This window comes from Salvelinus alpinus, chromosome 1 (genome assembly GCF_045679555.1).
Source record: "Salvelinus alpinus chromosome 1, SLU_Salpinus.1, whole genome shotgun sequence".
Classification (NCBI taxonomy): domain Eukaryota; kingdom Metazoa; phylum Chordata; class Actinopteri; order Salmoniformes; family Salmonidae; genus Salvelinus; species Salvelinus alpinus.
The window spans coordinates 14,562,068-14,574,782 of record NC_092086.1 but is presented as its reverse complement, the minus strand read 5'-3'; the positions used below and the strand labels follow the sequence as shown (position 1 = coordinate 14,574,782).

At 47.4% G+C, this 12,715-nt stretch overlaps 1 protein-coding gene across 1 annotated transcript in view; it reads right to left on the bottom strand.

The window, feature by feature from the left end:
- The window catches only part of LOC139570232 (myosin-11-like), a 60,926-nt gene that overhangs the window by 21,482 nt on the left and 26,729 nt on the right, over nucleotides 1-12,715 (bottom strand). The window contains exons 14-27 of the mRNA XM_071391940.1: nucleotides 10,878-11,051; nucleotides 10,575-10,748; nucleotides 7,842-7,956; nucleotides 6,480-6,673; nucleotides 6,240-6,361; nucleotides 6,039-6,108; nucleotides 4,391-4,551; nucleotides 4,143-4,251; nucleotides 3,658-3,789; nucleotides 3,202-3,408; nucleotides 1,588-1,725; nucleotides 695-818; nucleotides 267-438; nucleotides 4-71 (exon numbers count right to left, since the gene is read on the bottom strand). Of these exons, the coding sequence (XP_071248041.1) occupies nucleotides 4-71; nucleotides 267-438; nucleotides 695-818; nucleotides 1,588-1,725; nucleotides 3,202-3,408; nucleotides 3,658-3,789; nucleotides 4,143-4,251; nucleotides 4,391-4,551; nucleotides 6,039-6,108; nucleotides 6,240-6,361; nucleotides 6,480-6,673; nucleotides 7,842-7,956; nucleotides 10,575-10,748; nucleotides 10,878-11,051 (1,960 nt within the window). The remainder of the gene's footprint in view (nucleotides 1-3; nucleotides 72-266; nucleotides 439-694; nucleotides 819-1,587; nucleotides 1,726-3,201; nucleotides 3,409-3,657; nucleotides 3,790-4,142; nucleotides 4,252-4,390; nucleotides 4,552-6,038; nucleotides 6,109-6,239; nucleotides 6,362-6,479; nucleotides 6,674-7,841; nucleotides 7,957-10,574; nucleotides 10,749-10,877; nucleotides 11,052-12,715) is intronic.

Here is a 12,715-nt window from a genome sequence, read left to right as displayed (position 1 = left end):
CACCTAACAGCCCCTCCAGCTCCCTGACACGACGCACCGCCGCAACACATCCAGCAGACTCCTCCTCCAACCTGACAGAGAGAGAGATTTAGGGCATGAGAAATAATAGCTATTTTATGTGTGTAGATGCGCCTAATAATGGTTAAGATTGTCAACGTACAGTCTCTCTCAACTCTTTAACTCTTTGTCAAGTGTGTTTATATGTTCCTGGATAATAAAGCTACTGATTGAAGATAGTTCATCACTGATGATCTGGGATTGATTACCTGGCCTGTGTGGCCAGTAGCTCCTCCTCCTTGGCGGCGAGCTGTGCTCTGAGCTCGGCTATCTGGGCCTGCAGGTCGGCCAGCTGCTCCTGGAGATCAGCCAGCTCTGTCTCCAGCTTCCTCTTGGCCTTCTCCACATCCTGCCTGCCCTTCTCCTCCTTCTTCATACGCACTGAGGAGGAGGAAGAGGAAGAGGGAGAGGAGGAGGAAGAGGGAAAGGAGTCGTCATCATCATCTATAGCAGAGGTAGACTGATGCCTTCTTGGAGAGTGTGTAAGCTGTGTTCAGCTTTATCCCAGTCCTAACACACCAGATTCAACCAATTAAGGTCTAGATGAAAGACCCTAATTGACTGATTACTGACTGACTGACTGACTGATGCCAGGGGTGAGGGGTCAGGGGTTAGAGGTCAGAGGTGAGTAACTCACCCTCCAGGTCTGAGATCATAGACTCGTGTTTGTTCTTCAGCTTGGCCAGGTTCTTAGACTTCTCCTCTTCCTCAGCCAGGTTAGAGCTGGAGTCTGCTATTCTCTCCTCCAACAGTTTACGCTCCTGAAGAACAACGGATAAAAGAGAGGTCAGGGTTCAGAGGTGAGGGGTCAGGGACTGTGCTATTCTCTCCTCCAACAGTTTACGCTCCTGAAGAACAACGGATAAAAGAGAGAAAGGTCAGGGTTCAGAGGTGAGGGGTCAGGGACTGTGCTATTCTCTCCTCCAACAGTTTACGCTCCTGAAGAACAACGGATAAAAGAGAGGAAGGTCAGGGTTCAGAGGTGAGGGGTCAGGGACTGTGCTATTCTCTCCTCCAACAGTTTACGCTCCTGAAGAACAACGGATAAAAGAGAGAAAGGTCAGGGTTCAGAGGTGAGGGGTCAGGGACTGTGCTATTCTCTCCTCCAACAGTTTACGCTCTACAGATAAAAGAGAGGAAGGTCAGGGTTCAGAGGTGAGGGGTCAGGGACTGTGTGCTACATGCTCCTTCAACAGCTCACGTTGCTGAGGAACAGGAGAGCAAGGAGGAAGATCGGTGTGTGGATGGGTGGGTGGGTTGATGGATGGATGGGTGGGTGGGTGGATGGGTGGATGGGTAGGTCGATGGGTGGGTGGATGGGTGGGTGGATGGGTGGGTAGGTGGTGTTTATTGAGACAGGATGGGTGGGTGGGTGGATGGTGTTTATTGAGACTTGGTGGGTGGATGGGTGGGTGGATGGATGGGTGGGTGGATGGTGTTTATTGAGACAGGGTGGGTGGGTTGGTGGGTGGATGGGTGGGTGGGTGGATGGGTGGTGTTTATTGAGACAGGGGGTGGAGAACAATATACCTTGAGTAGTTTGTTATTCTGGTCCTCCATGATGACAACGTCCTCCTCCAGTTTCTTGACCTTCCCCTCAACAGTCACCTTCTCCAGCTGCAGCTTCTGACGAGAGTCCTCTTCCTCTGACAGGTGGGCCTCCATGGCCTAACACACAGAGAGAAGAAAGGGATGAAGAGAGAAAGAGGAAAGAGAGAGAGAGGGACAGGGAGGCGCGATAAATAGGATAAGAGTTTGTGTGTTTTCTGTTCCCAAAAATAATGTTTTAATAAAGCTTAGGTGATACAATCACAATGTTTCAACCCACATGGTCTTTGTCACTCCACCTGACCCACAACAGGGCCTCCAACTGACCCACAACAGGACCTCCACCTGACCCACAACAGGGCCTCCACCTGACCCACAACAGGGCCTCCACCTGACCCACAACAGGGCCTCCACCTGACCCACAACAGGGCCTCCACCTGACCCACAACAGGGCCTCCACCTGACCCACAACAGGACCTCCACCTGACCCACAACAGGGCCTCCACCTGACCCACTACAGGGCCTCCACCTGACCCACAACAGGGCCTCCACCTGACCCACAACAGGGCCTCCAACTGACCCACAACAGGACCTCCACCTGACCCACAACAGGGCCTCCACCTGACCCACAACAGGGCCTCCACCTGACCCACAACAGGGCCTCCACCTGACCCACAACAGGGCCTCCACCTGACCCACAACAGGGCCTCCACCTGACCCACAACAGGGCCTCCACCTGACCCACAACAGGACCTCCACCTGACCCACAACAGGGCCTCCACCTGACCCACTACAGGGCCTCCACCTAACCCACAACAGGGCCTCCACCTGACCCACAACAGGGCCTCCACCTGACCCACAACAGGGCCTCCACCTGACCCACAACAGGGCCTCCACCTGACCCACAACAGGGCCTCCACCTGACCCACAACAGGACCTCCACCTGACCCACAACAGGACCTCCCTCACCTGACCCACAACAGGATCTCCCTCACCTGACCCACAACAGGACCTCCCTCACCTGACCCACAACAGGGCCTTCACCTGACCCACAACAGGACCTCCCTCACCTGACCCACAACAGGACCTCCCTCACCTGACCCACAACAGGACCTCCCCCACCTGACCCACAACAGGACCTCCCTCACCTGACCCACAACAGGACCTCCCTCACCTGACACACAAAAGGACCTCCTCCACATGATCCACAACAGGGCCTCCACATGATCCACAACAGGGCCACCTGACCCACAACAGGGCCACCTGACCCACAACAGGGCCACCTGACCCACAACAGGGCCACCTGACCCACAACAGGGCCACCTGACCCACAACAGGGCCTTACATCTCTACCAGTCTATGGATAAGGGCAGAGTGCAGTCAATTCACCATCCCCTAACTTCAGCATTTTCCAACCAAAACCCAAAGGAAGTCAATGCACCCGGTAATATCGATATTAGCATTTCATGCCAAAGTTTCTGAAAGGGATTGAGTCGGTTTGACGCTACTTTGAAATTATTTTGTCCATTTTGACTCATCACTGATATACCATAGTTGAAAAGGTCATCGCTCGCTAGCCATTTTGGATCTGCCCACCTGTAGTTGCTGCTGCATGTCCTTCCTCTCCTGCTGCAGCTGTGTGGCTCTCTCCTCCTCCTCCTCCAGCCGCGACTCCATCTCATGGAGCACCTCCTCCAGCTCCTGCTTCTTGACCTCCAGACGAACCCTCATCTCCTCTGCCTCAGCATACAACTCTGTCTCTGCCTGAAGCTTCTGCTCCAGTTTAGCTCGCTCCTCCACTACCTAGAGAGAGAGAGAGAGAGTCTCCACTTTACCTGTGTGTGTGTGTGTCTCCACCTCACCTGTATGTGTGTGTGTGTGTGTGTGTGTGTGTGTGTGTGTGTGTGTGTGTGTGTGTGTGTGTGTGTCTCCACCTCACCTGTGTGTGTGTGTGTGTGTGTCTCCACCTCACCTGTATGTGTGTGTGTGTGTGTGTGTGTGTGTGTGTGTGTGTGTGTGTGTGTGTGTGGTGTGTGTGTGTCTCCACTTCACCTGTGTGTGTTTCTGGGAGATCTCTTTCAGTTCCACCTGGCTCTGCTGAGCCAGATCCTTGGCGGACTTCAGCTCCTCCTCCTTCTGACCCATTTCTTCTTCCTGTCGCGTCACCTGGAGGAGGGGCTTCACCTGCGGGACGACCAATCAAAGTTTACATAAGAGCTGATATCAAAACAAATCAACCAATCAAAACTATGATATACTCAACTAGTGATGGATGTGGCAGAACATCAACAACACTGGATAGGACAGATAACCAGTCCGAAATCAAACACCTGTGTGTGTGTGTGTGTGTGTGTGTGTGTGTGTGTGTGTGTGTGTGTGTTTGTGTGTGTGTGTGTGTGTGTGTATATGTGTGTGGTGTGTATATGTGTGTGTGTGTGTGTGTGTGTGTGTGTGTGTGTGTGTGTTACGTGTGTGTGTGTGTATGTGTGTGTGTATGTGTATGTGTGTGTGTGTGTGTGTGTGTGTGTGATGTGTACCTTGGTGAAGAGTCTCCACCACTGCCAGTTCTTCAGGACCAGGTAGACAGCACAGTTCCTCTGAATCACCTTCATAGCAGTCAGCTGGGCCTGACGCTTACTAAACGCTCTGTGGACAGAAGTCACATCAGAGTGTGTCTGCTATCATGCTGTTGTGGGAGCGACTGGTAAACGCTACCTCACGGGTGAAATGTGTCGGTGTGTTTCCTGTGTGGAGCCCAGGCTGGAAGCAACAGTGCTCCACTAACCTGCGTGCGAGGAAGCTCCTAGCGTGGGCCTGGAAGGCGATGATGACCACGGTCAGTTTAAGGTCCCTCTCCTCCTCCAGCTGGGCTAACACTCCTGTTCTGAAGAACATCTTACTCTGACCAATACGGAACAGATTAGGGTCCAGGTCCAGGTGCTTCATCTGGAGAGGAAGTCATAACACCGTCATCGTGACACCTTTATCAGGACACCTTTATCGTGACACCTTTATCATGACACCTTTATCGTGACACCTTTATCATAACACCTTTATCATAACACCTTTATCATAACACCTTTATCATGACACCTTTATCATAACACCTTTATCATAACACCTTTATCGTGACACCGTTATCATGACACCTTTATCGTGACACCTTTATCGTGACACCTTTATCATAACACCTTTATCATAACACCTTTATCATAACACCTTTATCATAACACCTATATCATGACACCTTTATCATAACACCTTTATCGTGACACCTTTATCGTGACACCTTTATCATAACACCTTTATCATAACACCTTTATCATGACACCTTTATCATAACACCTTTATCATAACACCTTTATCGTGACACCTTTATCATAACACCTTTATCATAACACCTTTATCGTAACACCTTTATCGTAACACCTTTATCGTAACACCTTTATCATGACACCTTTATCATGACACCTTTATCATAACACCTTTATCGTAACACCTTTATCGTGACACCTTTATCGCGACACCTTTCAAAACAAAGGTCCCTTTAGAATAACTCTTTACTTATCCAGAACTAAGGTAGAAACATTTGTCCTATTTAGTTCATTGCTCAACTTTAGGTTTTCTAAAAGTGCAGGTTCAAATGTGCCAAAAGGTTTTTAGACTCAGTGACTGTTTCAGTTAGATCAACTCAAACGTTTCAGTAAGATCAACTCAGACGTTTCAGTAAGATCAACTCAGACGTTTCAGTAAGATCAACTCAGACGTTTCAGTTAGATCAACTCAGACGTTTCAGTTAGATCAACTCAGACGTTTCAGTAAGATCAACTCAGACGTTTCAGTTAGATCAACTCAGACTGTTTCAGTTAGATCAACTCAGACGTTTCAGTTAGATCAACTCAGACGTTTCAGTTAGATCAACTCAGACTGTTTCAGTTAGATCAACTCAGACGTTTCAGTTAGATCAACTCAGACGTTTCAGTTAGATCAACTCAGACGTTTCAGTTAGATCAACTCAGACGTTTCAGTTAGATCAACTCAGACGTTTCAGTTAGATCAACTCAGACGTTTCAGTTAGATCAACTCAGACGTTTCAGTCAGATCAACTCAGACGTTTCAGTCAGATCAACTCAGACGTTTCAGTCAGATCAACTCAGACGTTTCAGTCAGATCAACTCAGACGTTTCAGTCAGATCAACTCAGACGTTTCAGTCAGATCAACTCAGACGTTTCAGTCAGATCAACTCAGACGTTTCAGTCAGATCAACTCAGACGTTTCAGTCAGATCAACTCAGACGTTTCAGTCAGATCAACTCAGACGTTTCAGTCAGATCAACTCAGACGTTTCAGTCAGATCAACTCAGACGTTTCAGTTAGATCAACTCAGACGTTTCAGTTAGATCAACTCAGACGTTTCAGTAAGATGAAATCACCATTAGTTGACAAGCCTGTTTCCCGTCCATGAAACCCTTTGGGATGCAGTTGGCTGCTAGGATCTCATAGCTACAAGAAGAAGAAGATGAGGAAGAGGAGGAAGAAAGAGAGGAAGACAGAAGGAAGAGAACATGTTGTTATGTGTTAACTATACAGACATAATCGTGGTTCCTTAACGTTGGTTTTAGAACGTTCCTCACCGTTGTCGGAACTCTTGGAACACGATGCGGTTGGGGAAGCCCTGTCTGCAGATACGGATCCCTTCCAGAACCCCGTTACACCTCAACTGTTCCAGAACCAGGTTAGCATCCAGCTTCCCTGCCTACACACACACAGGAAGAATGAGGGAGAGCGAGATCAGAGGTGACTCAAGAGAGAGGAGATGAATTGATGAAACAGAAATAGCTGTAGGTGTTTTGGGGAGGGGGATAGTGTCCTACCCTCTTCTCGTGGTTAGGGATGATACAGCGTATGAAGTTGGGCTGTGTGTTGTTCAGCGTGGTCATCAGTTTGCCCAGGGACTCCTTGTAGAGCTGGCCCACTGTCCTGAACATGCCCTTCTTAGACTTGGTGGCGCTGGGCGCCGAGCTCTCTGACATCTTAGTAATGGTCTCCAGACCCACCACACGGTCCACTGGAAACAGGACAAGGATTATTCATGATCTCTGAGAAGAAAGGCTAGGGAGGGGTGGGGGGGGGGGGGGGGGAGAGGCAGGAGAGGAGGAGATGAAAGAGAGAGAGAGGGAGGGAGAAAGAGGAGGAGATGAGAGAGAGAGAGGCAGGGAGAAAGAGGAGGAGATGAAAGAGAGAGAGGGAGGGAGAAAGAGGAGGAGATGAAAGAGAGAGAGAGGGAGAAAGAGGAGGAGATGAAAGAGAGAGAGAGGGAGGGAGAAGAACAGGTGACAGACAAGAAGGAGAGACTGAATACTGAAGTAGAATACTGAAGAATACTGATGGGAGTACAGTAAAGTGAATGGGCAGTAGACAACACATTTCTACTGATGGGAGTACAGTAAAGTGAATGGGTAGTAGACAACACATTTCTACTGATGGGAGTACAGTAAAGTGAATGGGCAGTAGACAACACATTTCTACTGATGGGAGTACAGTACAGTGAATGGGCAGTAGACAACACATTTCTACTGATGGGAGTACAGTACAGTGAATGGGTAGTAGACAACACATTTCTACTGATGGGAGAACAGTACAGTGAATGGACAGTAGACAACACATTTCTACTGATGGGAGTACAGTACAGTGAATGGGCAGTAGACAACACATTTCTACTGATGGGAGAACAGTACAGTGAATGGACAGTAGACAACACATTTCTACTGATGGGAGTACAGTACAGTGAATGGGCAGTAGACAACACATTTCTACTGATGGGAGTACAGTACAGTGAATGGGCAGTAGACAACACATTTCTACTGATGGGAGTACAGTAAAGTGAATGGGTAGTAGACAACACATTTCTACTGATGGGAGAACAGTACAGTGAATGGGTAGTAGACAACACATTTCTACTGATGGGAGTACAGTACAGTGAATGGGCAGTAGACAACACATTTCTACTGATGGGAGTACAGTACAGTGAATGGGCAGTAGACAACACATTTCTACTGATGGGAGTACAGTACAGTGAATGGGCAGTAGACAAACTGTGCTTGCCTCCTAAATAGCACCCTATTCCTGATATACTATAGTGCACTACTTTTGACCAGAGTGCTATGGGGCCTGGTCTAACGTAGTGCACCATTTAGGGAACGGGGTGCCATTTTGGGACGCCTCCTTTGGCTCACCATCCTTCCAGAGGTCCTGTATGAAGGGGTTGGATGAGTTGTTGAGGAGAGCCGTCACGTTGTCATTCAGAGGGTCCATGTTCTTCGTCAGCCAATTGGCCCCGTTGTAGTCCACCTATAACACAACCACAACACAACCATAACATAACCACAACACAACCATAACACAACCACAACATAACCACAACCACAACATAACCACAACATAACCATGTTCTCCGTCAGTCAGTTGGCCCCGTTGTAGTCCACCTATAACACAACCACAACACAACCATAACACAACCACAACATAACCACAACATAACCACATTACAACGATGTTGTGGGGGGCCAGTCAGCTGGCCCCATTGTAGTCCACCTATAACACAACCATAACACAACCACAACACAACCACAACATAACCACAACCACAACACAACTATAACATAACCACAACCACAACACAACCATAACACAATATAACCACAACCACAACACAACCATGTTCTCCGTCAGTCAGCTGGCCCCGTTGTAGTCCACCTATAACACAACCATAACACAACACAACATAACCACAACACAACCATAACACAACGATGTTGTGGGGGGCCAGCCAGTTGGCCCCGTTGTAGTCCACCTATAACACAACCACAATACAACCACAACACAACCATAACACAACCACAACATAACCACAACACAACCACAACACAACCATGTTCTCCGTCAGTCAGCTGGCCCCGTTGTAGTCCACCTATAACACAACCACAACACAACCACAACACAACCACAACACAACCACAACACAACCACAACATAACCACAACATAACCACAACATAACCACAACACAACCATAACACAACGATGTTGTGGGGGGGCCAGCCAGTTGGCCCCGTTGTAGTCCACCTATAACACAACCATAACACAACCACAACATAACCACAACACAACCCCAATACAACCATAACACAACCACATCACAACGATGTTGTGGGGGGCCAGTCAGCTGGCCCCATTGTAGTCCACCTATAACACAACCACAATACAACCACAACATAACCATGTTCTCTGTCAGCCAGTTGGCCCCGTTGTAGTCCACCTATAACACAACCACAATCATAACACAATATAACCACAACCACAACACAACCATGTTCTTCGTCACCCAGCTAGCACTGTTGTAGACAACCTACTGTATAACACAACCATAACACAACCACAACCATAACACAACCATAACACAACCACAACACAACAAAACCACAACACAACCATGTTCTTCGTCACCCAGCTACCACCGTTGTAGACCACCTACTGTATAACACAACCACAACACAACATAACCACAACACAACCACAACACAACCATGTTATTAATCAGCCAGCTGGCACCATTGTAGTCCACCTACATATAATCTAATCTCACCCTGCCGGCGTAGAGGAGAACTCTTCAGACAGAAATATATAATCTAATCTCACCCTGCCGGCGTAGAGGAGAACTCTTCAGACAGAAATATATAATCTAATCTCACCCTGCTGGCGTAGTGGAGAACTCTTCAGACAGAAATATATAATCTAATCTCACCCTGCTGGCGTAGTGGAGACCTCTTCAGACAGAAATATATAATCTAATCTCACCCTGCTGGCGTAGTGGAGACCTCTTCAGACAGAAATATATAATCTAATCTCACTCTGCTGGCGTAGAGGAGAACTCTTCAGACAGAAATATATAATCTAATCTCACCCTGCTGGCGTAGTGGAGAACTCTTCAGACAGAAATATATAATCTCATCTCACCCTGCTGGCGTAGTGGAGAACTCTTCAGACAGAAATATATAATCTAATCTCACCCTGCTGGCGTAGTGGAGACCTCTTCAGACAGAAATATATAATCTAATCTCACCCTGCTGGCGTAGTGGAGAACTCTTCAGACAGAAATATATAATCTAATCTCACCCTGCCGGCGTAGAGGAGAACTCTTCAGACAGAAATATATAATCTAATCTCACCCTGCCGGCGTAGTGGAGAACTCTTCAGACAGAAATATATAATCTAATCTCACCCTGCTGGCGTAGTGGAGAACTCTTCAGACAGAAATATATAATCTAATCTCACCCTGCTGGCGTAGTGGAGAACTCTTCAGACAGAAATATATAATCTAATCTCACCCTGCTGGCGTAGTGGAGAACTCTTCAGACAGAAATATATAATCTAATCTCACCCTGCTGGCGTAGTGGAGAACTCTTCAGACAGAAATATATAATCTCATCTCACCCTGCTGGCGTAGTGGAGACCTCTTCAGACAGAAATATATAATCTAATCTCACCCTGCTGGCGTAGTGGAGACCTCTTCAGACAGAAATATATAATCTAATCTCACTCTGCTGGCGTAGAGGAGAACTCTTCAGACAGAAATATATAATCTAATCTCACCCTGCTGGCGTAGTGGAGAACTCTTCAGACAGAAATATATAATCTCATCTCACCCTGCTGGCGTAGTGGAGAACTCTTCAGACAGAAATATATAATCTAATCTCACCCTGCTGGCGTAGTGGAGACCTCTTCAGACAGAAATATATAATCTAATCTCACTCTGCTGGCGTAGAGGAGAACTCTTCAGACAGAAATATATAATCTCATCTCACCTTGCCGGCGTAGTGGAGAACTCTTCAGACAGAAATATATAATCTCATCTCACCCTGCTGGCGTAGTGGAGAACTCTTCAGACAGAAATATATAATCTAATCTCACCTTGCCGGCGTAGTGAAGAACAGAGAAGGCAGTCTTGTCTTTGAGTGATTTGGGTTTGGAGAACTTGCAGTGGGACGTGTGTGTGTTCATCAGCTTCTCAACGAAGGACAGGTCTGTGGCTTTAGGGAACCAGCACTCCTCATCCAACAGAGCCAAGATACCTGGAGGATTGTTCTAGAAGGGTGGGGGAGGTGGGGGGGTCAGCTTTAGGGAACCAGCACCCATCCGTGTGTGCATTGCTGTAGGTCCAATGTGTATGTGTGTGTCTCTGTGTGTGTGTGTCTCTGTGTGTGTGTGTGTTACCGGTCTCTCGATGAGCTCTATGCAGGGCTGCAGGTCCAGGCCGAAGTCTATGAAGGCCCAGTCGATCCCCTCTCTCTTGTACTCCTCCTGCTCCAGGATGAACATGGTGTGGTTGAACAGCTGCTGCAGACGCTCGTTGGTGTAGTTGATGCACAGCTGCTCAAACGAGTTGTCCTGAGGAGAAGGTACATAGTGGTTTACACAGAGCTAGTTCCTGAGGAGAAGGTACAGTACCGTGGTAGTTCCTGAGGAGAAGGTACATAGTGGTTTACACAGAGCTAGTTCCTGAGGAGAAGGTACATAGTGGTTTACACAGAGCTAGTTCCTGAGGAGAAGGTACATAGTGGTTTACACAGAGATACAGTACCGTGGTAGTTCCTGAGGAGAAGGTACATAGTGGTTTACACAGAGCTAGTTCCTGAGGAGAAGGTACATAGTGGTTTACACAGAGCTAGTTCCTGAGGAGAAGGTACATAGTGGTTTACACAGAGCTAGTTCCTGAGGAGAAGGTACATAGTGGTTTACACAGAGCTAGTTCCTGAGGAGAAGGTACATAGTGGTTTACACAGAGCTAGTTCCTGAGGAGAAGGTACATAGTGGTTTACACAGAGCTAGTTCCTGAGGAGAAGGTACATAGTGGTTTACACAGAGCTAGTTCCTGAGGAGAAGGTACATAGTGGTTTACACAGAGCTAGTTCCTGAGGAGAAGGTACATAGTGGTTTACACAGAGCTAGTTCCTGAGGAGAAGGTACATAGTGGTTTACACAGAGCTAGTTCCTGAGGAGAAGGTACATAGTGGTTTACACAGAGCTAGTTCCTGAGGAGAAGTTACTTAGTGGTTTACACAGAGCTAGTTCCTGAGGAGAAGGTACATAGTGGTTTACACAGAGCTAGTTCCTGAGGAGAAGGTACATAGTGGTTTACACAGAGCTAGTTCCTGAGGAGAAGTTACTTAGTGGTTTACACAGAGCTAGTTCCTGAGGAGAAGTTACTTAGTGGTTTACACAGAGCTAGTTCCTGAGGAGAAGGTACATAGTGGTTTACACAGAGCTAGTTCCTGAGGAGAAGTTACTTAGTGGTTTACACAGAGCTAGTTCCTGAGGAGAAGGTACATAGTGGTTTACACAGAGCTAGTTCCTGAGGAGAAGTTACTTAGTGGTTTACACAGAGCTAGTTCCTGAGGAGAAGTTACTTAGTGGTTTACACAGAGCTAGTTCCTGAGGAGAAGGTACATAGTGGTTTACACAGAGATACAGTACCGTGGTAGTTCCTAAGGAGAAGGTACATAGTGGTTTACACAGAGATACAGTACCGTGATAGTTCCTGAGGAGAAGGTACATAGTGGTTTACACAGAGCTAGTTCCTGAGGAGAAGTTACTTAGTGGTTTACACAGAGCTAGTTCCTGAGGAGAAGTTACTTAGTGGTTTACACAGAGCTAGTTCCTGAGGAGAAGGTACATAGTGGTTTACACAGAGCTAGTTCCTGAGGAGAAGTTACTTAGTGGTTTACACAGAGCTAGTTCCTGAGGAGAAGGTACATAGTGGTTTACACAGAGATACAGTACCGTGGTAGTCCCTGAGGAGAAGGTACATAGTGGTTTACACAGAGCTACAGTACCATGGTAGTTCCTGAGGAGAAGGTACATAGTGGTTTACACAGAGCTAGTTCCTGAGGAGAAGTTACTTAGTGGTTTACACAGAGCTAGTTCCTGAGGAGAAGGTACTTAGTGGTTTACACAGAGCTAGTTCCTGAGGAGAAGGTACATAGTGGTTTACACAGAGATACAGTACCGTGGTAGTCCCTGAGGAGAAGGTACATAGTGGTTTACACAGAGCT